Genomic DNA, 26,722 nt, shown 5'->3' with positions numbered 1-26,722 from the left:
CTGTCGGGGAATTGAACCCCGGTGTCCCACATGCCCGAATTCTCTAGTACAGCAATTATTGAAGGTACTTGAGGTCACTGAGAAAGTCTGGACATGGCCTGCTCTCCCTTATGTAAGAAGTTAGGGACTTTCCCATGTTTACTTCAGTATGTATTGTAGGCTGTGTTTACTTGTCAGACTGCATAGTCACCTAATAAACAAATGCAGGTGGCTTTTCTTCAAACTGCTTTAAATGCTTTATTACCCGAATGTGAAAGCATATACTGTATAGTACTCTATTTCCTCGTCAGCATCTTTATGCTTTTGTTAATAAAATTATAAAAATCATCTTTCAAAATGCAGACGTTTTGATTTAGTTATGGATCCATAATGAATTACTATGGGAATAAATATCACTGAATTACAGAAATATTGGAACAAAGTTGTCTAACGAAGGCAAACAAATTGTTGCTTACTGGAAAATACTCCTTCAAACACACGGTCACGTTGTACAGCGTCATTATGGCTATTAGCAGGGCACGTTGTACAACGTCATTATGGCTATTAGCAGGGCTATATTAAGTCTCTCCAGAAATAATTCTAAATAACAAACCGGCTTTATTTACAAATTAGTGAAAATGTCTCACCTCATGTTCAAGAACTTCATTTTTCCTCACTCACTCGAGGTTTAATGAAAATGAAATCTCCAATATAGTTACTTTTTAAACAAAGTGATTATTATTAATTCATTCATTTAGAATTATATTAAAGTCCCTTAGATATTCTCACAGACCCTAGCGGAAAATGCCCCTTAGATATTAATTTAGTCCTCCAATGATCTAAATGTAATTATTGGTGGAGAATCAAGTCATTGAAAAAAATATATTTAGATATACTATAGGCCTAGCATAGGCAAAATGAGTATTGGTTACACTACAATTGGGGTGTGGAAATGTTATGCCCCTTAGATATTAATGTAGAAACCTCCAATCCTCTTATACTGTAGCCTACTCCCGACCGCCACGTTGTACAGCGCAATATTTTCCACCTTAACGGAAACCCTGAAAAGTTTCAATTTTTCTCAGAATAGAAAATATTATATTAATCACATTTCTTAAAATCAATCCATGTACTACGTTATTACAGAAAATATATAATGGCATAAGGGGACAATAAAGGACATTCCCTATTTAGTGCACTATGGGCCCTATTCCCTATTTAGTGCACTATGGGCCCTATTCCCTATTTAGTGCACTATGGGCCCTTTTCCCTATTTAGTGCACTATGGGTCCTGGTCCAAAATAGTGCACTATAAAGGGAATAGGGTGCCATTATTCATTCTACAATCATAAGTCAACCAATCACATGGACTAATCCCATTTCAGATGGAAAACTCTCGTCTTGGATGCTGAGTGCAAGTGACATCACATGCCGTGTGTACTCAACCATGTTAGATCGAAGAACAAAAGGACCTGTCCCAAATGTCCCCTGATCAAAAGTAGTGCACTACCATAGGGAATAGGGTGCTACCATACTTTGGACAGAGACACAGCCTTGTGCATATTGCTCCCATGCTAACCTGCAGGTGCTCAAATAGGTTGCATTTCCTGCGGACGGTCTGTTTGAGTTTGAGCCATGCTAGGTCCAGCCTCCTCTCCCTCTCCTCCCCTCTTCCCTGGCCGTTGATGGTTAGTAGCTCTCGGACTAGCTCAGGAACCCGAGACAGCACCACACACTCAGAGGCCCCCACATCATCATTAGCTAGAGCCAGGGAGGAGGAGGAAGAGCCCCCATCGGTCTCTGACATATACGCCATGTCCTTGTCTGCTTTAATCTGTCAGTTCCTGGACAGAATATTGAATTTTATGGCGCATAGCCTCCGGACTCCGCTCTCTGCACTTCCTGTTTGGAACATGTAGGTAGGTATTCCATCATCGCCAAGACCGCTGAGGGAATAATGTGGAGTTTGCATTTTAGAAAAATAAAATCAACAAATCCCTCGAGGTGGTAAACGGTGGTGTTTTATTCCTCAGGGATGTAAACGGTGGTGTTTTTTCCCTCTGCTCTGCTGTTCTCTATTCCTCTTCTGACAATGCAGTGAGTTACTGCCAGTCTGACACTTCTTTCCTGTCACCGGTCTGCGATACTGAGAACTCCCAAAGACGCTGCATCCTCTGTGAAACTGCAGCAGTCCCCAGAAACATTGGGCGTCGCTGCCCTCCCCTCCTGTTCTCATGGTAACTCTGACCAGTCCAGACTCAGAGAGCCTGATATAGTGGACTGGTCTCTTCTCCCTGCTGTCATTGTAGCTTCAGGCAAGTCACCGGGTTTTTGCACAGGCTGATGGGACGGCTTGCAGTCAGATCAGGTTGCTTTATGACTACGCTTTCTCCTTCTCTATACTGCTGCTCTGTGCTGCACAGGGAGGAGAGGGGAGAGGGCAGTGGCAGAGAATGATCAGATATTCACAGGTCAAAGCCTGAGAGCTGCCCTGTCCCATCCTTTCCTGTCTGTAATCAGCTACACTTTGCCTTAGTGTTCCCATGACCAGATTAGGGCATCAGGCTACAATCTGAAACCGGTCACATCTGTATACCTCTGAGGAGAACATAAGTCAGGCAGGGAGGGAGTGCAAAAGGGCTGTCGTTCTCTGTTATAGCTAAACATGCAGCAGTACAGTGTTCACACAGCTAGCCAGGAGACTGGTCCCTCCAGAGAGACACAGTGTACCAACAGCTAGCCATGAGGCTGGTCCCTCCAGAGAGACACACTGTACCAACAGCTAGCCAGGAGACTGGTCCCTCCAGAGAGACACACGGTACCAACAGCTAGCCAGGAGACTGGTCCCTCCAGAGACACACTGTACCAACAGCTAGCCAGGAGACTGGTCCCTCCAGAGAGACACACTGTACCAACAGCTAGCCAGGAGACTGGTCCCTCCAGAGACACGCTGTACCAACAGCTAGCCAGGAGACTGGTCCCTCCAGAGAGACACAGTGTACCAACAGCTAGCCATGAGGCTGGTCCCTCCAGAGAGACACACTGTACCAACAGCTAGCCAGGAGACTGGTCCCTCCAGAGAGACACACGGTACCAACAGCTAGCCAGGAGACTGGTCCCTCCAGAGAGACACACTGTACCAACAGCTAGCCAGGAGACTGGTCCCTCCAGAGACACGCTGTACCAACAGCTAGCCAGGAGGCTGGTCCCTCCAGAGAGACACACTGTACCAACAGCTAGCCAGGAGACTGGTCCCTCCAGAGAGACACGCTGTACCAACAGCTAGCCAGGAGGCTGGTCCCTCCAGAGAGACACGCTGTACCAACAGCTAGCCAGGAGGCTGGTCCCTCCAGAGAGCCACTAAGAACACTGACTCCGCATCCTCAAGCATTTCTGACTTTCACTGTGGCATTGTCACCATAACAACAAGGTGGCTCTTGTTGCAGGTAGCATCACAGCCATTAGCGTTGTGGTATAGAGCTCAGAGCACTCGAACTCAGCAGAACCATACCTAAAGGGCATAGCGGCCGGCCGACACCCAGAGGGCATAGCGACTTACCGACATCCAGAGGGCATAGCGACTGGCCGACACACAGAGGGCATAGCGGCCGGCCGACATCCAGAGGGCATAGCGACTGACCGACATCCAGAGGGCATAGCGACTGACCGACACCCAGAGGGCATAGCGACTGACCGACACACAGAAGGCATAGCGACTGACCGACACACAGAAGGCATAGCGACTGACCGACACCCAGAGGGCATAGCGACTGACCGACATCCAGAGGGCATAGCGACTGACCGACACCCAGAGGCCATAGCGACTGACCGACATCCAGAGGGCATAGCGACTGACCGACATCCAGAGGGCATAGCGACTGACCGACACCCAGAGGGCATAGCGACTGGCCGACACCCAGAGGGCATAGCGGCCGGCTGACACCCAGAGGGCATAGCGACTTACCGACATCCAGATAGCATAGTGTAATCAGCGATGAAACTTGATTTAATTTCTTACTGGTAAGGAACGCACAGCATTTTGTACGGAGTAGCCTACTCTGCTGACTCAAATCAATAAAAACGACGTCTGATCGCTATAAAAGGCCTTCGAAAAGGGGAGACAAATACATTATAAACGTCCATCCAACCTAGAGGAGGAAATTATTGTCCCAAAACAAACTGAAGTGTCACTGACCCAACGATAAAGACAGTGAATATGCACGATTTTCTTCGCTGGTGCTAATAAGATAAGCTACAAAAAAATAAGATAAGCTACTCAATTAAGTTAAGAATTGTGATAACTAAAAGACCGATTGGAGTCTTTTCATTGTCTTCTCGTTACAGCAATAGTAATTTGCTTTCCAAACAGTTTTTCCGTGAATGTATTTTTAAAATATTGCGATACGCATGACTGGGTTGCAAAACGACAATGTGTTTGGTATTTGCAGCGCTGCTGCCCAAAACGACAATATGTTTGGTATTTGCAGCTCTGCTGCCCAGATTGCAGGCCCTTCTTACTCTAGGCTTAAAACAATCAACAGCTTAACGTAGCTAATGATCCTCTGTGGCCAAGTTGTGCTTTCTGGTGTAGTAGCCTATTTTAAATGATTGTATTTATTTATATATATATTATATTATATATATATATTATATGTTAACGGTGTAGCAGACGATAGTATATTTTTGAACATGTTGTGTTAATTGTGACGGGCTCAAGTTTTACAGGTACGGCACCCCACTATTTATTTCACCAAGACGCCGTACCAGACCGCCTTACTTTCACCCCTGAGTGTAACGGTAACAGAAGACTTGCGGTGTGCTGCAGACTGATGCAGATACCCAGCATGGACGATGCTGTGATAAGGTGGTACTCGGGTTACAAAAGGCTGCTGGGAAATGTAGTCCAACCACGACACACTGGGCAGATGGTGTGTGTGCGTGCGCGTGTCAGAGCTCTTTGAAGACACCATCACATCACAGCCAAAAGACATGCCAACCAATCACCTCCAACAACACAGATAACATGATCCCTCCAAATGGGAATATGCTAATTTTAAGAGACTAAACCAGGGGAATATTTACTGTCTAACATACTGCATAACACAATGGGACTGAACCAGGGGAATATTTACTGTCTAACATACTGCATAACACAATGGGACTGAACCAGGGGAATATTTACTGTCTAGCATATTGCATAACACAATGGGACTGAACCAGGGGAATATTTAATGTCTAGCATACTGCATAACACAATGGGACTGAACCAGGGGAATATTTACTGTCTAACATACTGCATAACACAATGGGACTGAACCAGGGGAATATTTACTGTCTAACATACTGCATATCATAACACAATGGGACTGAACTTTATTTATTTAAAGAGGCAAGTCAGTGTTTACAATGACGGCCTGCCCCGGCAAAACCTGGACGATGCTGGGACAATTGGGCACCGCCCTATGGGACACAGCCTGGACTCGAACCAGAGACTGTAGTGAACGTATCAGATGCAGTGCCTTAGACAGCTGTGCCACTCGGGAAGTAACAGTGGGCCCTGACCTCTGGTACCTGTCCTGCTCCAGACCTAATCTAGAACACTTGATCCTAATAATTAAGTAGAATCGGGTAACTACAGTTGGAGTGAAAACCTACAGGAGGGTCTCTCTCCAGAAACAGGGTTGGAGTGAAAACCTACAGGAGGGTCTCTCTCCAGGAACAGGGTTGGAGTGAAAACCTACAGGAGGGTCTCTCTCCAGGAACAGGGTTGGAGTGAAAACCTACAGGAGGGTCTCTCTCCAGGAACAGGGTTGGAGTGAAAACCTACAGGAGGGTCTCTCTCCAGGAACAGGGTTGGAGTGAAAACCTACAGGAGGGTCTCTCTCCAGGAACAGGGTTGGAGTGAAAACCTACAGGAGGGTCTCTCTCCAGGAACAGGGTTGGAGTGAAAACCTACAGGAGGGTCTCTCTCCAGGAACAGGGTTGGAGTGAAAACCTACAGGAGGGTCTCTCTCCAGGAACAGGGTTGGAGTGAAAACCTACAGGAGGGTCTCTCTCCAGGAACAGGATATGACACTCACGTGGAACTTGCATGGCGCAGCGAGTTGTGGGTTGGACCCTCCTATTGTGTCTCTGAAGCAGTCAGTGAAGGGTAGCAACAGACCCATGGCCAGAATCCGAGAACACAGCTTCTCAGCTTCCTCTGGCTGGGCATCTTCCTGTTGCAGGAACAACTTCTCTAGGAGAGTACGACCTGGAGGTAGAGAGAGAGACATCAATATTACTACAGTCTAACAACTTCTCTAGGAGAGTACGACCTGGAGGTAGAGAGAGAGACGTCAATATTACTACAGTCTAACAACTTCTCTAGGAGAGTACGACCTGGAGGTAGAGAGAGAGACATCAATATTACTACAGTCTAACAACTTCTCTAGCAGAGTACGACCTGGAGGTAGAGACATCAATATTACTACAGTCTAACAACTTCTCTAGGAGAGTACGACCTGGAGGTAGAGCGAGAGAGACATCAATATTACTACAGTCTAACAACTTCCCTAGCAGAGTACGACCAGGAGTTAGAGACATCAATATTACTACAGTAGACCTAGAGTCAATGTGTGTGTGTGTGATATATATATATATATTTTAAAAACACGTCCCTTTTTCAGGACCCTGTCATTCAAAGATCATTCATAGAAATACAAATAACTTCACAGATCTTCATTGTAAAGGATTTAAACACTGTTTCCCATGCTTGTTCAATGAACCATAAACAATTAATGAACATGCACCTGTGGAACGGTCGTTAAGACACCAACAGCTTACACACGGTAGGCAATTAAGGTCACAGTTATGAATATTTAGGACACTAAAGAGGCCTTTCTACTGACTTGAAAAACACCAACAGAAAGATGCCCAGGGTCCCTGCTCATCTGTGTGAACGTGCCTTAGACATGCTGCAAGGAGGCATGAGGACTGCAGATGTGGCCTGGGCAATTTATTGCAATGTCCGTACTGTGAGACACATAAGACAGCGCTACAGGGAGACATGACGGACAGCTGATCGTCCTCGTAGTGGAAGAACACCTGCACAGGATCGGTACATCTGAACATCATACCTGCGGGACAGGTACAGGACAGCAACAACTGCCTGAGTTACACCAGGAACGCACAATCCCTCCATCAGTGCTCAGACTGTCCACAATGGGCTGAGAGAGGCTGGACTGAGGGCTTGTAGGCCTGTTGTAAGGCAGGTCCTCACCAGACATCACCGACAACAGCATTGTCTATGGGCACAAACCCACCATCGTTGGACCAGACAGGACTGGCAAAGTGCTCTTCACTGACGAGTCGCGGTTTTGTCTCACCACGTGTGATGGTCGGATTTACGTTTATCATCGAAGGAATGAGCGTTACACCGAGGCCTGTACACTGGAGCGGGATCGAGTTGGAGGTAGAGGGTCTGTCATGGTCTGGGGCGGTGTGTCGCATCATAGGACTGAGCTTGTTGTCATTGCAGGCAATCTCAACACTGTGCGTTACAGGGAAGACATCCTCCTCCCTTCCTGCAGGCTCATCCTGACATGACCCTCCAACATGACAATGCCACCCGCCATACTGCTCGTTCTGTGCGTGACTTCCTACAAGACAGGAATGTCAGTGTTCTGCCATGGCCAGCGAAGAGGCCGGATATAAATCCCATTGAGCACTTTTGGGACCTGTTGGATCGGAGGGTGAGGGCTAGGGCCTGTCATGACGTTGGCCTGGGGGGTATGTTTATGACAGTCATAAATACCTCTCCCCCCTTTTTCCTCTCTCTACCCTACTGAGGTTACATTTAAAAACCCCTTGGTTAACATAGAGATTCTGGGAACATCAGAAGGTGGGGGGAAATGAACTATATTCTGGTAATCCGAACAATTGAACATATGCGGTGGTACTTAATGAATATGATGTCAGTTCGGTTGTCATCTGAGACATTCTCATCAATGATAGGATGACAGTGTAAAGTCCGCACATTGTAGTTATCGAATTCACATGGAATTGTTATTCAATTTAAATGTTTGAATATAAAATTATTGGTGAAAAGATTAAATGTAATTTTAGCTTCCAAATGAGAGATTTGGGTTTTCATAAGGTTAGGGCTCTGCTCAATTAGTGGCCATCCCCTGTGAAGAGACATGGGCTGTAAACTATGAACACACACCCTTCTCCCGCCACTATATAAAGCCTTGACGAAAATGTAACCTGTTCCGAGGATGTGAGGACGTTAAAAGGACTAACATGTCCTGTTCCTGGTACATTAGGATGACGATCCGATGTAAGAATGGTTCAGATAATAACTACAGAACGAAGCCAACCTCAGCGTGAGCTTTGGTTGCAAATGGTATGAACTTTGAACTCTTATTCACTACAGAAGTGATACCTCCTAGCCGTTGAGTTAGCAACAGCAGATGCAAACGAGGGTTAGGAAAGAACAGACAGAGTATCCCGTCTATCACCCAACGACGTTACTACAACGTTTCTCGTTCACCACCAGAGACACTCTTCAAAGGACAAAGAACTCGGTTTGGCAACTCGGCCATCCATCTACCACCAACCTACCGAAGCGCAGCCCAGAGTAAATATTTATTGCATTTTCCTTTTCCAAATGGGCGGTAATTTAGAATGCATAAGATACTGTATTTATGATAGCACAGCTTCTCCCTTTTTCCCTCAGTCTTCCCGCTCTTTCACTCAAACCCAGCCCCTTTTCTTTTGTGTAACAAGCTGTCATATCTGTTCCGCCCGCTAGGGATGTTTTCCTTTATGACAATTTGTAATCAAGGTATGATTCATTCTGTGTATATGTAATTCTGTGTGATTAGTTAGGTATTTAGTAAATAATTAATTAAACCCAATGTTGTATTGCTGATTCAACTTGTTAGCCAGGGCTTGTGAACATAACCAAGAATTTACCATTTTCAGATGAGACGGACATAAGGTGACGATTAATATTGACTGCTATTGTTGTAAAATATTACTAGGTCTTTAAGAGTTTATTCGGAAGATAACTGCTCTATAAATATTATTTTGTGGAGCAGCGACTTTCTAGTTAATTACATTTACATGATTAGCTCAATCAGGTAATATTAATTACAGAGAAAGGATTTTATAGACTGGCATGTCATATCACTTAATCCGGCATAGGCAAAGACACGACAGGCCATTCCCCTTCAGAAATGTCTGGGAACAGGTGCAGGTGCCTTGGTGAAAGAGTGGGGTAACATCTCACAACAAGAACTGGTAAATCTGGTGCAGTCCATGAGGAGGAGATGCACTGCAGTACTTAATGCAGCTGGGGGCCACACCAGATACTTACTGTTACTTTTGACCCCCCCCCCCCCCCCTTGTTCAGGGTCACATTCCATTTCTGTTAGTCACATGTCTGTGGAACTTGTCCAGTTTGTCTCAGTTGTTGTATCTTATGTTCATACAAATATTTACACATGTTACGTTTGCTGAAAATAAACACAGTTGACAGTGAGAGGACATTTATTGTTTTGCTGAGTATCTCTTTTCCTTCCTCCTCCCATGGCACTTCAACTTGACAGCGTGTTAAATGAATAAAGTCTGAAGGTGATACTTCTTTAGTGCTGATAACAAGCACCGCCAGCCAGAACAGTCTGCCGCCAGGGTGGCGACGTCAGAATAGTCTATATAGAAGCCTGTAAAAGACTAGCAGCAACCCTACATTCTAAAAGTAAGGAATAGAGAAGAACATTTTTACATATCCCACCTAAAGGTTCTAGAGCCATCCCGCCTAAAAGTTCTAGAGCCATCCCGCCTAAAAGTTCTAGAGCCATCCCGCCTAAAGGTTCTAGAGCCATCCCGCCTAAAAGTTCTAGAGCCATCCCGCCTAAAAGTTCTAGAGCCATCCCGCCTAAAAGTTCTAGAGCCATCCCGCCTAAAAGTTCTAGAGCCATCCCGCCTAAAAGTTCTAGAGCCATCCCGCCTAAAAGTTCTAGAGCCATCCCGCCTAAAAGTTCTAGAGCCATGCCGCCTAAAAGTTCTAGAGCCATCCCGCCTAAAAGTTCTAGAGCCATCCCGCCTAAAAGTTCTAGAGCCATCCCGCCTAAAAGTTCTAGAGCCATCCCGCCTAAAGGTTCTAGAGCCATCCCGCCTAAAGGTTCTAGAGCCATCCCGCCTAAAGGTTCTAGAGCCATCCCGCCTAAAAGTTCTAGAGCCATGCCGCCTAAAGGTTCTAGAGCCATGCCGCCTAAAGGTTCTAGAGCCATGCCGCCTAAAGGTTCTAGAGCCATGCCGCCTAAAGGTTCTAGAGCCATCCCGCCTAAAGGTTCTAGAGCCATCCCGCCTAAAGGATTTTAGGATGGTGGGAGGAGACTGGAATGGAAGAACACACTGTATATAGAGAGGCACATTCCCTGAAGGATAACATCCATATACCAGAAACCCAAAAGCCAAAATGGCAACCAGCCACATGGTGATATCGACATGCATTTTAACACACACACAACAAAGTGAATGTATAGACGAGGCTCTAGTTATGTCCTCTCCTCTATCATCAGTCCTGTCTGTGTCTCCAGTAGAGCTGCTGAACCAACAGGGCTAATTATATTACAGCTGGCCCGTTAGTTAATATGGACAGAACTAATGAATGGCCTTTTAAAAAAACGCCACCACTGGTTGTCATGACACCCAAGCTACATCTGAAATGGCACCCTGTTCCCTATGTAGTGCACTACATTTGACCAGGACTCATAGGGTTCCAGTCAACAGTAGTGCACTATGCAGGGCTCTGGTCAACAGTAGTGCACTATATAGGGAATAGGGCTCTGGTCAACAGTAGTGTTCTATATAGGGAATAGGGCTCTGGTCAACAGTAGTGTTCTATATAGGGAATAGGGCTCTGGTCAACAGTAGTGTTCTATATAGGGAATAGGGCTCTGGTCAACAGTAGTGTTCTATATAGGGAATAGGGGGCCATTAGAGACTATGTGAAAATAAGACTACTAAAGAGGCAATGATGCATGGCCTATCTTCACCCCTGGTTGTCATGACACCCCGATATTATGGGATATGATCTGGGGCCTATTCAGGACGATGTACCAATACAGGCCTTTCAGATACAATTCTATGACGTAGAGCAGATCGACTGTCAGACAGAATAGGGAATCATACCATCAGATCCTTTCATTGTATTTCTATCTACAGTTCAAAACATGTCATCACTAAATTCCCCCACTGGTAAGCAGCATTTTGGTTCGCTGCTGAAGTAGCTACAGCACTCCTGAAGTAATTCAAAGACGCCCATTCTGAGGATTAGAGTCAGAATATAATTTTACAGTAGATGGCAGGAGAAGAGGGGAGAGGGAGAGAGGGAGGGAAGGAGGGAGAAGGAACGGAAGAAGGGAGTAGTACAGATTTAGAGAGGAGAGCAGTTCTAATATTAGAGGGTTGAGTAAAAGAGCTGCTCATGAACTGTGTGATGACACACACGCTCCATCGACTCCAACGGGTGGAGACCGACCCTGAAGCGCTCCGACGGGTGGAGACCGACCGTGAAGCGCTCCGACGGGTGGAGACCGACCGTGAAGCGCTCCGACGGGTGGAGACCGACCGTGAAGCGCTCCGACGGGTGGAGACCGACCGTGAAGCGCTCCGACGGGTGGAGACCGACCGTGAAGCGCTCCGAAGGGCGGAGACCGACCGTGAAACAGACTAAAGGGTCCTTTTCCAACAATGCAGTTAAAGATAACATGGCTACATACAGGAAGTACCAGGTAATAACGTGGCTATATACAGGAAGTACCAGGTAATAACGTGGCTATATACAGGAAGTACCAGGTAATAACATGGCTATATACAGGGAGTACCAGGTAATAACATGGCTATATACAGGAAGTACCAGGTAATAACATGGCTATATACAGGGAGGTAATAACATGGCTATATACAGGGAGTACCAGGTAATAACATGGCTATATACAGGGAGGTAATAACATGGCTATATACAGGGAGGTAATAACATGGCTATATACAGGGAGGTAATAACATGGCTATATACAGGGAGGTAATAACATGGCTATATACAGGGAGCACCCGGTAATAACATGGCTATACACAGGAAGTACCAGGTAATAACATGGCTATATACAGGAAGTACCAGGTAATAACATGCTATATACAGGAAGTACCAGGTAATAACATGGCTATATACAGGAAGTACCAGGTAATATTGGTCAACAGTAGGGATTCTTCAATGTAGTGTTTGTTGTAATTCAATAACAAGACGACTCGTTTAAATGTTGCCCCTTGAGAAGTAATGCACCAAGCAGTTAGACTGCAAGACACCCTCCGCAAAAACGTCAAACAATTAGATTTCTAATGTTATCTTAGATTCAGTCGGACTATTTTGACTAAGTGTACTTGTTGCTACAGGGTCTCAAGTGTGAATTTTTTTTTGTTGACTATTTTCTCTTGTATTTCGAGCAGAGATATTTTAAGTAAACAACCACAGACGTTTTATTTCCCTTGCTAGCCAAGATCTGCAAGGATCAAACAATCTGTCTGCTGACGCCTTAAAAGGCACCTCACTTCTATTGATGTAATGCAGCATGAAAGCTCTGTCTGTCACCCCCTCCCCCATACACACCATGCTCTGCACAACACACTAATCACCACGTTTCCATGGTGTTGGCTCCATGGTGTTGGTGTGTGTGTGTGTGTTCAAACCAACAATAAAATGTGCTATCCTGGAGCCAAAGCTCACAGCTCATACAAACTACAAATAAATGAACATCTTGTCAGTTGTCAGACTCCTGTCTAGTGACATGCATCAGAAACCTTTTGAAGCACAGACGTAAAACTCATTCCACCGAGGGTCGAGTGTCTGTAGGTTCTCACTCCTCCCTTGTACTTGGTTGATGAATTAAGGTCAGTAATTAGTGAACAACTCCCCCTCACCTGGTGGTCCAGGTCTGAATTGAAGGGAAAGAACCAGCAGGCTCTAGGCCCTACATGGAATGAGTTTGACATCCCTGCTTTAAAGCATGAAATATTAACCTTGTCCAGCCAAGACCAGGGACGAGGAGGGACGGACCGACCGAAAGTCACGACAGGAGGGAGCGACTGACCGAGCGAGGGGTCACGTCAAGAGGGAGCGACCGGCCACGTCAGGAGGGGAGGGAGGGAGGGAGGGAGGGAGCGACCGACCGAGGGGTCAGGGAGGGAGGGAGCGACCAACCGAGGGGTCAGGTCAGGAAGGACTCTATCTCCTGTCACCCTCTCCAGTAGAAACACATTTAATTTGGTCCGTCCGTCCCTCTCTTCCATTAGTTCACAGTTCGAGAGCTGAGGCCCAAAACAAAGAATCACTGTCCCTCTTCACCAACTGACCACAACACATCTCAATAGCCACAGCTGTTTGTTTATGCTAAGTACTTAGTGGAGGAATGAACTGTCCAGGCCAAATACTGTCTATCATTCATCCTACTGTAGCCACGTCTAGACCGAGTAGTTACTGTAGCCACGTCTAGACCGAGTAGTTACTGTAGCCACGTCTAGACCGAGTAGTTACTGTAGCCACGTCTAGACCGAGTAGTTACTGTAGCCACGTCTAGACCGAGTAGTTACTGTAGCCACGTCTAGACCGAGTAGTTACTGTAGCCACGTCTAGACCGAGTAGTTACTGTAGCCACGTCTAGACCGAGTAGTTACTGTAGCCACGTCTAGACGGAGTAGTTACTGTAGCCACGTCTAGATGGAGTAGTTACTGTAGCCACGTCTAGATGACTAGTTACTGTAGCCACGTCCAGATGAGTAGTTACTGTAGCCACGTCCAGACCGAGTAGTTACTGTAGCCACGTCTAGACCGAGTAGTTACTGTAGCCACGTCTAGATGACTAGTTACTGTAGCCACGTCCAGATGAGTAGTTACTGTAGCCACGTCCAGACCGAGTAGTTACTGTAGCCACGTCCAGACCGAGTAGTTACTGTAGCCACGTCTAGACCGAGTAGTTACTGTAGCCACGTCCAGACCGAGTAGTTACTGTAGCCACGTCTAGATGACTAGTTACTGTAGCCACGTCTAGATGACTAGTTACTGTAGCCACGTCTAGACGAGTAGTTACTGTAGCCACGTCCAGACCGAGTAGTTACTGTAGCCACGTCTAGATGACTAGTTACTGTAGCCACGTCTAGATGACTAGTTACTGTAGCCACGTCTAGATGACTAGTTACTGTAGCCACGTCTAGACGAGTAGTTACTGTAGCCACGTCCAGACCGAGTAGTTACTGTAGCCACGTCTAGATGACTAGTTACTGTAGCCACGTCTAGATGACTAGTTACTGTAGCCACGTCTAGACGAGTAGTTACTGTAGCCACGTCCAGACCGAGTAGTTACTGTAGCCACGTCTAGATGACTAGTTACTGTAGCCACGTCTAGATGACTAGTTACTGTAGCCACGTCTAGATGACTAGTTACTGTAGCCACGTCTAGATGAGTAGTTACTGTAGCCACGTCTAGATGACTAGTTACTGTAGCCACGTCTAGATGACTAGTTACTGTAGCCACGTCTAGATGACTAGTTACTGTAGCCACGTCTAGATGAGTAGTTACTGTAGCCACGTCTAGATGACTAGTTACTGTAGCCACGTCTAGATGACTAGTTACTGTAGCCACGTCTAGATGACTAGTTACTGTAGCCACGTCTAGATGACTAGTTACTGTAGCCTCGTCTAGATGAGTAGTTACTGTAGCCACGTCTAGAGGGAGCAGTTAACACATCCTAGACATCTAAACATCTAAATAAACAGGAGAAAATAACATTGGATGAATCAGGTGGATAATTATACTCATTGCTTGATTGCTATTCAGAAAAGTTCCATTAATATTGTGAACATGGGTAAGATGAGAGAACTTGAGTTTTGTTCTGTTTCTACTAAACTGAGACAGCCAAGTGTGCAGCTTGAAACAAGGACACAGTGAGAGAAACCCTTTAACACAGCAGCTAGCCTCCACACTGTAGTCCCACAACAGCAGCTAGCCTCCACACTGTAGTCCCACAACAGCAGCTAGCCTCCACACTGTAGTCCCACAACAGCAGCTAGCCTCCACACTGTAGTCCCCCAACAGCAGCTAGCCTCCACACTGTAGTCCCACAACAGCAGCTAGCCTCCACACTGTAGTCCCACAACAGCAGCTAGCCTCCACACTGTAGTCCCACAACAGCAGCTAGCCTCCACACTGTAGTACCACAACAGCAGCTAGCCTCCACACTGTAGTCCCACAACAGCAGCTAGCCTCCACACTGTAGTCCCCCAACAGCAGCTAGCCTCCACACTGTAGTTCCACAACAGCAGCTAGCCTCCACACTGTAGTCCCACAACAGCAGCTAGCCTCAACACTGTAGTCCCACAACAGCAGCTAGCCTCCACACTGTAGTCCCACAACAGCAGCTAGCCTCCACACTGTAGTCCCACAACAGCAGCTAGCCTCCACACTGTAGTCCCACAACAGCAGCTAGCCTCCACACTGTAGTACCACAACAGCAGCTAGCCTCCACACTGTAGTCCCACAACAGCAGCTAGCCTCCACACTGTAGTCCCACAACAGCAGCTAGCCCCCACACTGTAGTACCACAACAGCAGCTAGCCTCCACACTGTAGTCCCACAACAGCAGCTAGCCTCCACACTGTAGTCCCACAACAGCAGCTAGCCTCCACACTGTAGTCCCACAACAGCAGCTAGCCCCCACACTGTAGTACCACAACAGCAGCTAGCCTCCACACTGTAGTACCACAACAGCAGCTAGCCTCCACACTGTAGTCCCACAACAGCAGCTGGCCTCCACACTGTAGTCCCACAACAGCAGCTAGCCCCCACACTGTAGTACCACAACAGCAGCTAGCCCCCACACTGTAGTCCCACAACAGCAGCTAGCCCCCACACTGTAGTACCACAACAGCAGCTAGCCTCCACACTGTAGTCCCACAACAGCAGCTAGCCCCCACACTGTAGTACCACAACAGCAGCTAGCCCCCACACTGTAGTACCACAACAGCAGCTAGCCTCCACACTGTAGTCCCACAACAGCAGCTGGCCTCCACACTGTAGTCCCACAACAGCAGCTAGCCTCCACACTGTAGTCCCACAACAGCAGCTAGCCCCACACTGTAGTACCACAACAGCAGCTAGCCTCCACACTGTAGTCCCACAACAGCAGCTAGCCTCCACACTGTAGTACCACAACAGCAGCTAGCCTCCACACTGTAGTACCACAACAGCAGCTAGCCTACACACTGTAGTCCCACAACAGCTGATGCAGGACGACGCTCTTATACTTTATTTCATTATTTAACCTTTATTTAACTAGGCAAGCCAGTTAATTTAAGAACAAATTCTTATTTACAATGACAGCCTACCAGGTGGACAGTGGGTTAACTGCCTTGTTCAGGGGCAGAACGACAGATTTGTACCTTGTCAGCTAGTGGATTCGATGACTGGCCCGACGCTCTAACCACTAGACTACCCTGCTGCCCCATTACAATACTCTGTCCCTTATACAGAGCGATTTACATATTTAGGTACTTTTTCCATCACAACCTATAAAAAAAAAAAACAAGATGAAAAACTTGTGAAAGAGGCCTTGGGAGAGTCCCTGTGAACACAAAGGAATAGAACTCACCGGTGAAGATGTCGTGGAAGCTACAGGTAGACACGTGTCCGGCGGAGGATCTCCGTGTGGCACACAGGGGCTGACTGCCCCCCCTCAGCCTGTCCTCCGACCCTCCGTACCCCTCCAGGTAGTCTGCTGATCCTGCCTTGATGGGGCGCTCCCTGTCCAGCTCCTCGGTCCAGTCCGCGGACCAGCTGAGGGGACCGGCGATGCTGTGGGAGCGCTGTCGTCTAACCCTCCACTTCTCCGTGCGGTGTCCCAGGTCGTGGCAGCGCTGGCGGAACAAGGGGCTCCGTGAGGGCGAGGTGCCTGGGGAGCCAGAGAGTTGCCTGGTGGTGGTCTTGATGTAAGAAGGGTAAATGGGAGGGTAGGGTTTGACTGTGGGGCTGGTGCCTGAGGAAGAGTGGTTGTAGGATGGAAGGGTGGAGGTCAGGGTGGACTTGAGGAGACGCATGGCCAGGCTAGGGCTCTCCTGAGAGGGCCAAGGGGAGAAGGACACGCTGCTCTTCCTTCTCTGGGTGATCAGAGGGTCGTCGGCAGGCTCAGAGCACCCCAGATCACCCCTGCTAAGACACTCCAGGGACTCAACGCTGACTGCAGCCCCCACCCCTGCCCCCACCCAGTCCCCCACCCTCCCCTCTTCCTCGGAGGCATTGCCAGAGCTCAGGTCTATGTCCTCGTGGCTCGTGGTCGCATCACTGTGACTAAGGCTCTCGGCTGACAGGGGAGGCATGTCCAGGTCATTCTCCTCCTCCTCCTCCCCTTCCTCCACTTCCTCCAACACCTCCTTCTCCTCTCTGAGAGGAGACTCCACAGCGCTCTCAAAGGAGGCTGTGAGGTCTGGGAAGCTGGTAACGCTGGTTGTCTTGGTAACATGGCCGTTCGTCTGGGCAGTGGGGGGCTGAGAGAGGGGCTGAGTGTTACCGTTAACCTCTTGGCAGCTCAATGCCTCCTCGGCCTGCTCCTCCTCCTGCTCCTTTGTCCCAGAGAAAGAGGAGGAGGCACAAAGAGCTGGTTCTGTTTCAGCCCCTCTCAGCTCCCAGTTGAGTTCCTCTGTAGCAGTGGTAGCTCCCCTCTCCTCCTCCACCGCCTCCTCCTCCTCCCCATCCAGAGACAGAGACAGTTTAGAAAGCAGGCCATTCTCCCGGCCAGTGACAGGGGCTGCCTCTGGGGCAGAGAGAGGCTCCGGTGGGGGGGTTTGTTCAGTGGGACTGGGGGTAGTTATAACCTCGTCAGACCTCTGTTTCCTCCACCCTCCTCCCCAACCCAGCTCTTCACTCAGCTCAGCGGTGGAGATAATCACCCCCTGCTGTAGTCTAATAGCCTGCTGGATGTCGGCTAGCAGGTCCTCTTGTTCTGCAGCTGAGTGAAAGCTATAGATGTCCGGGTCTGAACCAGAGCTGCTCCTCTTTCTCTGTTCAACCTCCTCCTGCTGGTCTGGAGCAGTGTCCGTGGTCGCCCCCGTGGGCTGCCTGCTCTCCCCAGTGGGCTGCCGGCTCTCCCCAGTGGGCTGCCGGCTCTCCCCAGTGGGCTGCCGGCTCTCCCCCGTGGGCTGACGGCTCTCCCCCGTGGGCTGACGGCTCTCCCCCGTGGGCTGACGGCTCTCCCCCGTGATACAACCATGACTCCTAGCACCATGCCCATCACCAGGCTCTGCTGGTCCCTCGGTGTCAGATTGGCCCAGCTCGTCAGCTGACAGAGAGAGATCTGGTGTTTTGGTGTGAGCAGAGTGAGCGGAGTCCAGCTCGTTCTGAGACGACAACACATCCTCCCTGGATCCCCCTGTCGATCCCTTCCCCTTTAGATTCTTCCTCTTCCTGATAGAGAACACAGAGGATTTAGACTCCTTCTTATTCTTCTTCTCCTCTCCTCCTCCTTTGCCATGTTTTCCGTGGGATTTCTTGCCGTGGTGAAATCCTTTGTTTGTGCCGTCAGTGTGACGGGGCTCCCCGGTGGTATGTTCTGCTGCGTCCTGTCCGTATCCGTCCCCCTCTTTCCCCTTCTTCTGCTTCCCCTCCTGGTTCCCCATGATGCTGAATCTCAGCCTCCACTTCTGTCTGGTGCCGAGACTCAGGCCATGTCTTTGAAAACAGCTGCCATTTTCTCTGCTGCTCCTCCGTCTACGTCTGCGTAGCTGCTGCGAGGCTGTGATGCTGCTTTCCCGTGACGATGATGAGAGAAGCAGTGCTGATGATGATGATGATGCGAAGACGACGTACGCCTGCTCTCGCTCTCCTCCTCCCTGCGCCAGTGCGATATCTCGCTGCTTCTCTTCTCCCCCTCCTCCCTGCTCGATTTCTCGCTGCTTCCCTTTTCCCCCTCCTCCCTGCAGCCTCTTTCCATGCGCATGCACCTGCTCTCTCTCTCCCGTCTCACTCTCCTCCTCTCCATCTGCTGCTCTGCATAATGTGCTGAGCCTAGCAGGGCTGGAGGAAGAGAAATAGCTTTCAGAAACAACAGTAGAAGAGGTCTCCGCCGGCTGCCTCCTCGCCAGGGGTAGAGAAAACCATGGCTGGGGAGTTGGGTACTGGCTGGGCTCTAGGGAGAGGTGGCCGCTGTGACAGAGAGTCTGGCGGGGAGAACGGGTGTTATAAGGACTATAGCGGAGAGTGTGTCTGTTATAGGGGCTGCGGCAGGGAGTCTGGCTGCGGCAGGGGCTGTGAAGGGGAGTGCGGCTGGGAGTGTTGCCATTATAGGGGCTGTGACAGGGAGTCTGACGGGGAGTGTGGCTGTTATAGGGGCTGTGACGGGGAGTGTGGCTGTTATAGGGGCTGTGACGGGGAGTCTGGCTGTTATAGGGGCTGTGACGGGGAGTCTGATGGGGATTGTGTCTGTTTGTATTCATATTGAACAGGCACACAGTTCTCCCTGTGAAAGGAGTCCTGACAATGCTCTCCCTCAGCACAGGGATGTGGTTTTCTATAGTCTGGATGGTGCGCATGGTGAAGTCTTGATGCTGGGGACAGTTCTCCCAGTGAGGGTGTCTGGAGAAAAACAGGATACAATAAATATGATTAATTAAACATACACAAATTCAAAAGTTTGGGGTCCCTTAGAAATCACTCCTGTGTTCCAATGGCACGTTGTGTTAGCCTTTAAAAATGATAAACTTGGATTATCTAACACAACGTGCCATTGGAACACAGGAGTGCCCCCCCCCCCCCGGGTTGTGCCGTGTCAGAGATCTTTGTGGGCTATACTCGGCCTTGTCTCGGTATGGTAAGTTGGTGGTTGAAGATATCCCTCTAGTGGTGTGGGAGCTGTGCTTTGGCAAAGTGGGTGGGGTTATATCCTGCCTGTTTGGCCCTGTCTGAGGGTATCGTCGTACAGGGTCACAGTGTCTCCTGACCCCTCCTGTCTCAGCCTCCATTATTTATGCTGCAGTAGTTTGTGTCGGGGGGCTAGGGTCAGTTTGTTAAAGCTGGAGTACTTCTCCTGTCCTATCCGGTGTCCTGTGTGAATTTAAGTATGCTCTCTCTAATTCTCTCTCTCTCGGAGGAGGACCTGAGCCCGAGGACCATGCCTCAGGACAAACTGGCATGATGAATCCTTGTTGTCCCCAGTCCACCTGGCCGTGCTGCTGCTCCAGTTTCAACTGTTCTGCCTGCGGCTATGGACCCCTGACCTGTTCACTGTGATTATTATTATTTGACCATGCTGGTCATTTATGAACATTTGAACATCTTGGCCATGTTATGTTATAATCTCTACCCGGCACAGCCAGAAGAGGATTGGCCACCCCTCATAGCCTGGTTCCTATCTAGGTTTCTTCCTAGAGTTCTGGTCTTTCTAGGGAGTTTTTCCTAGCCACCGTGCTTCTACATTGCTTGCTGTTTGGGGTTTTAGGCTGGGTTTCTGTACAGCACTTTGAGATATCAGCTGATGTAAGAAGGGCTATATAAATAAATGTGATTTGATTTGATAAATTATTATAAATACATTTGATTGATGCTGATAATGGGCCTCTGTATGCCTATGCAGATATTCCATAATAAATCTGCCGTTTCCAGCTACAATAGTCATTTACAACATTAACAATGTCTCCACTGTATTTCTGATCAATTTGACGTTATTTTAAAAAGTGCTTATCTTTAAAAAACAAGGACATTTCCAAACTTTTGAACAGTATTTATTATTATTATTATTTTTTATTTTTTTATTGACCAGCCACTCAGATTTGTTTTTACCAACCAACAGATTTTTGTTCGCTAAAATTACACCAACAAAACACAAAAAAGCTGATTCACATACAATACAATAAAACGTATAATTAGTATGAAGTCGTGGTACATTGATTAATTTAATGACATTTGTGACCCGAGTCTTTCAAAGCTGCACAATGCAGAAATTGCCCCTCCATTTCCTAGTTGCTACAATTAGAATAGTTTGGTGTGTGATAAAACAAGCAAGTAGTGTGAAGAATCATTATACCCGCGGGCCTCACCCAACAGTGTGATTTATATGTAAAAAAAAAGTACAGTAGAGGCTACATACAGTAGAGAGGCTACATACAGTAGAGAGGCTACATACAGTAGAGAGGCTACATACAGTAGAGAGGCTACATACAGTAGAGAGGCTACATACAGTAGAGAGGCTACATACATAAAGTACAGGATGGCAACAACTGCCCGAGTTACACCAGGAAAGCACAATCCTCTCATCAGTACTCAGACTGTCCGCAATAGGCTGAGAGGCTGGACTGGGGGCTTGTAGGCCTGTTGTAAGGCAGGTCCTCACCAGACATCACCTGCAACAACGTCGCATATGGGCACAAACCCACCATCACTGGACCAGACAGGACTGGCAAAAAGTGCTCTTCACTGACGAATCGCGGTTGTGTCTCACCAGTGGTGATGGTCGGATTCGCGTTTATCGTCAAAGGAATGAGCGTTACACCGAGGCCTGTACTCTGGAGCGGGATGGATTTGGAGGTGGAGGGTCTGTTATGGTCTGGGGCGGTGTGTCACAGCATCATCGGATTGAGCTTGTCGTCATTGCAGGCAATCTCAACACTGTGCGTTACAGGGAAGACATCCTCCTCCTTCATGTGGTACCCTTCCTGCAGACTCATCCTGACATGACCCTCCAGCATGACAATGCCACCAGTCATACTGCTCGTTCTGTGAGTGATTTCCTACAAAACAGGAATGTCAGTGTTCTGCAATGAACAGCAAAGAGCCCGGATCTCAATCCCATTGAGCACATATGGGACCTGTTGGATCAGAGGGAGCGGGCTAGGGCCATTCCCTGAAGAAATGTCCGGGAACATTCAGGCGCCTTGGTGGAAGAGTAACATCTCACAGCAAGAACGGGAAGATCTGGTGCAGTCCATGAGGAGGAGATGCACTGAAGTACTTAATGCAGCTGGTGGCCACACCAGATACTGACTGTTACTTTTGATTTTGACCCCCCTTTGTTCAGGGACACATTCAATTTCTGTTCGTCACATGTCTGTGGAACTTGTTCAGGTTATGTCTCAGTTGTTGAATCTTATGTCCATACAAATATTTACACATGTTAATTAAGTTTGCTGATAATAAACGCAGTTGACAGTGAGAGGACGTTTATTTTTTTGCTGAGTCTATGATAAACAGAGTAGCAGCAGTGCAAGATAGGGGTTAGGGGGCGGGGGTCACAATGCAAATAATCTGGGTAGCCATTTGATTGCCTGTTCAGGAGTCTTATGGCTTGGGGGTAAAAACGGTTGAGAAGCCTTTTGGTCCTAGACATGGCACTCCGGTACCGCTTGCCATGCGGAAGTACAGAGAACAGTCTATGACTAGGGTGGCTGGGGTCTTTTTAGGACCTTCCTCTGACTCCGCCTGGTGTAGAGGTTCTGGATGGCAGGAAGCTTAGCCCCAGCGATGTACTGGGCCGTACGCACTACCCTCTGTAGTGCCTTGCGGTCCAAGGCCGAGCAGTTGCCGTACCAGAGTGATGCAACCAGTCAGGATGTCGATGTTGCAGATGTAGAACCTTTTGAGGATCTGAGGACCCATGCCAAATCTTTTCTTTCTCCCGAGGGGGAATAGGCTTTGTCATTCCCTCGTCACGACTGTCTTGGTGTGTTTGGACCATTCTAGTTTGTTGGCGATGTGGACACCAAGGAACTTGAAGCACTCAACCTGCTCCATTAGGTATAGTACAATTCAATCTTAGCACTGTATTGAAGCGTTGCCTGTTTGATGGTTCGTTGGAGGGCATAGCAGGATTTCTTATAAGCTTCCGGGTTAGAATTCCGCACCTTGAAAGCGGCAGCCCTACCCTTTAGCTCAGTGTGGATGTTGCCTGTAATCCATGGCTTCTGGTTGGGGTATGTAGGTACGGTCACTGTGGAGACGACGTCATCGATGAAGCCAGTGACTGATGTGGTGTAACTCCTCAATGCCATCTTAAGAATCCTGGAACATGTTCCAGTCTGTGATAGCAAAACAGTCCTGTAGTTTGGCATCGGCTTCATCTGACCACTTTTTTTATAGACCGAGTTACTGGTGCTTCCTGACCGAGTTACTGGTGCTTCCTGCTTTAATTTTTGCTTGTAAGCAAGAATCAGGAGGATATAATTATATTCACATGTGCCAAATGGAGGGCGAGCTTTGTATGTGTCTCTGTGTGTGGAGTACAGGGGAACTAGAATGTTTTTTCCCCCTTGATTGCACATTTAACATGTTGATAGAAATGAGGTAGAACTGATTTAAGTTTCCCTGCATTAAAGTCTCTGGCCACTAGGAGCGCCGCCTGTGGATGAGTGATTTCCTGTTTGCTTATTTCCTTATACAGCGGTCTTAGTGCCAGCATCTGTCTGCAGTGGTAAATAAACAGCCACGGAAAGTATAGATGAAAACTCGTGGCAAATAGTGTGGTCTACAGTCGATCATAAGATATTCTACTACAGGCGAGCAAAATCTAGAGACTTTTAGATTTCGTGTACCAGCTGTTTACAAATATGCACAGCCCCCCCCCCTCATCTTGTGTTGTTCCATCTAGCCGGTGCAGCGTGTATCCCGCTAGCTGAATATACGTCATCATTTAGCTACGATTCTGTGAAACATAAGATATTACAGTTTTTGATGTCCCGTTGGTAGGATATTCGTGATCATACCTTGTCTAATTTATTGTCCAATGATTGCCAACGTACAATGTAATATTGACGTAATATTATTTTAAGTGTTGCTAAAATCCCCTATGGGGAAAAAGGAACAGTTGAGAAAACAATTGGAACCATTCCCCTGTTTGACCGCCAGGTTTTATGGCTATTATGAGGCATACTGTGATACTCCATTACAGCTTTAACGGAAATATCTGAGGCACAAAAATGCTCAACTGGCCCTTTAAGGGCGGGCGGTTACCGTGGTAACGCGATTTCAGTCACGTTTGTGCGACTGAGATTGAGTCTGACGTTTTAGTTTATTGCCTGTTGAAAGGTGAATTAGTCTCGCAGTGTTTGGTGGAAAGCAGACTGCCTCTATTGTGTTTATTTTTTATTATTATCCTAAAACAGTATTTCTGCCGTTTTTGTTTAATCGCACAAAGTCAAACATCTACAAATCCTACCCCACCTTGCGCTACAACACCGCCTGGCTGGAGCTGTGGGCACGTATAGAGCTGAACACAGGCATGACATTTTTCAATTGACTTTAAACAGAAGTCTGCCTGAAGTGAGTCTATTAACCTTGTTTCTTGGTTATTTACATCGTTTTATTCATTGTAAATAAGAATTTGTTCTTAACTGACTTGACTGGCTAAATAATGGTTAAATAAAAACTGCTAGGGAAGAGAAGACGCGGCTACTAGTCAGAAAACAGGAGGACAATCTACACTGGAGTTGCTTACCAAGACGACATTGACTGTAACTAGGCCACTCAGTAACAAGTCCAGTAAAGATCAAAAACCAACGCGACAGAGGTTAAAGATTTTGTAAGAATAAATGGGCAAATATTGTACAATTCAGGTGTGCAAAACTCACAGCTGTCATCGCTGCCAAAGGTGATTCTAACATGTATTGACTCAGAAGGTTGAATACTGACTTGTGATCAAGTTAATATACATACTCTCAGGAGGTTGAATACTTATGTAATCAAGTTAATATATATACTCTCAGGAGGTTGAATACTTATGTAATCAAGTTAATATATATACTCTCAGGAGGTTGAATACTTATGTAATCAAGTTAATATATATACTCTCAGGAGGTTGAATACTGATGTGATCAAGTTAATATATATACTCTCAGGAGGTTGAATACTGATGTGATCAAGTTAATATATATACTCTCAGGAGGTTGAATACTTATGTAATCAAGTTAATATATATACTCTCAGGAGGTTGAATACTTATGTAATCAAGTTAATATATATACTCTCAGGAGGTTGAATACTTATGTAATCAAGTTAATATATATACTCTCAGGAGGTTGAATACTGATGTGATCAAGTTAATATATATACTCTCAGGAGGTTGAATACTTATGTAATCAAGTTAATATATATATACTCTCAGGAGGTTGAATACTTATGTAATCAAGTTAATATATATACTCTCAGGAGGTTGAATACTTATGTAATCAAGTTAATATATATACTCTCAGGAGGTTGAATACTGATGTGATCAAGTTAATATATATACTCTCAGGAGGTTGAATACTGATGTGATCAAGTTAATATATATACTCTCAGGAGGTTGAATACTTATGTAATCAAGTTAATATATATATTTTTTTACAAATGACCATTGACCCCCCCCCCCCCCCTCCAAAAAAAAGACAAATACATTTTAATCCAACCCTGTAACAAGATGTGTCAGAAGTCAAAGGGTGTGAAGACTTTCTGAAGGCCCTGTTTATCTACACACACTACATGTCCAACAGTATGTGGACACCTGCTCCTCAAACATCTCATTCCAGAATCACGGGCATATGGAGTTGGTCCCTCCCCCTTTACTGACACAACAGCCTCCACTCTTCTGGGAAGGTGTTCCACTAGATGTTGGAACAATGCTGTGGGGACTTGCTTCCATTCAGCCACAAGAGCATTAGTGAGGTCAGGGGTTAAGGTCAGGGCTGCAGGCCAGGCAAGTTCTTCCACACCAGTCTTGACAAACCATTTCTGATTGGACATCGCTTTGTGCACGGGGGCATTGTCATGCTGAAACAGGGAAGGGCCTTCCCCAAACTGTTGCCACAAAGTTGGAAGCACAGAATCATCTAGAATGTCATTGTATGCTGAAGCGTAAAGATTTCCCTTCACTGGAACTAAGGGGCCTTGAACCATGAAAAACAGCCCCAGACTATTATTCCTCCTCCACCAAACTTAAGTTGAAAACTAGAATAGTCCCAGTAAGCAAATTGACGTTGAAAATACGTGTTTTCCAGACGTTTAAGTTATGTTCAATTTAGGTTTCTGAATGAAAGTTATTTCAAGAATTTTTAAAATACACATTTTCCAGGAAGTTGAAAAGGCGTCTTTTCCAAACACCAAAAGGACAGATTTCCACCGGTCTAGATAAAAATCTGTCGTTCTGCCCCTGAACAAGGCAGTTAACCCGCTGTCCCCCGGTAGGCCGTCATTGAAAATAAGAATTTGTTCTTAACTGACTTACCTAGTTAAATAAAAAGGTTAACAAAATAAGTGGTTCTGTCATTCGGGATCAGGATAACTCACTGTAGTCATCATAACATGCTGCATTTCAACACTCCCCCGACGACAACATTATGTTTATGACTATATTCTAAAACGGTGCGATAACGTTCAACCCGATCAGCTCCGGCGCTCGTCCCCAAGCGAAATGCGCCCCGGGCAGAAGTACTATCATCAATAGTAACAAACAAAATATACCTTTCCTGAAACTTACATTTAAAAATGGACTGACTGCCATGTTCAGATCACCAATAACCGTTATAACAGGCTAGAAAGTTCCAGTTTAGGCTAATATATTACGAAATGACAGCAACTCCATAGTGGAGGTGTAGAATGTAGATGCTGTTTCCTAATTGCAACTAATCTCGATCTGACACCTCAACCAGATTGCTGACAATTTGCCGCATGTTGTGTTGGTGTCAATCAAT

The 26,722-nt window shown here is 46.9% G+C and overlaps 1 protein-coding gene across 3 annotated transcripts in view; it reads right to left on the bottom strand.

The window, feature by feature from the left end:
• The window catches only part of fmn2b (formin 2b), a 150,307-nt gene that overhangs the window by 123,388 nt on the left and 197 nt on the right, over nucleotides 1-26,722 (bottom strand). For 2 of the 3 annotated variants that reach the window (XM_090218029.1, XM_090218030.1), the window contains exons 2-3: nucleotides 16,669-19,643; nucleotides 6,060-6,232 (exon numbers count right to left, since the gene is read on the bottom strand). In XM_090218029.1, coding sequence (XP_090074155.1) covers nucleotides 6,060-6,232; nucleotides 16,669-19,643 — 3,148 coding nt within the window. Of the gene's footprint in view, nucleotides 1-6,059; nucleotides 6,233-6,341; nucleotides 6,483-16,668; nucleotides 19,644-26,722 lie in introns of those variants that run through there. The other variant, XM_090218031.1, reaches the window with a different exon arrangement.

Source organism: Oncorhynchus mykiss, chromosome 23, assembly GCF_057628025.1.
Source record: "Oncorhynchus mykiss isolate SJ-2025 chromosome 23, ASM5762802v1, whole genome shotgun sequence".
NCBI lineage: Eukaryota > Metazoa > Chordata > Actinopteri > Salmoniformes > Salmonidae > Oncorhynchus > Oncorhynchus mykiss.
Note: the sequence above shows the minus strand (reverse complement) of the source record. Positions and strands in the feature narration are given on the sequence as shown.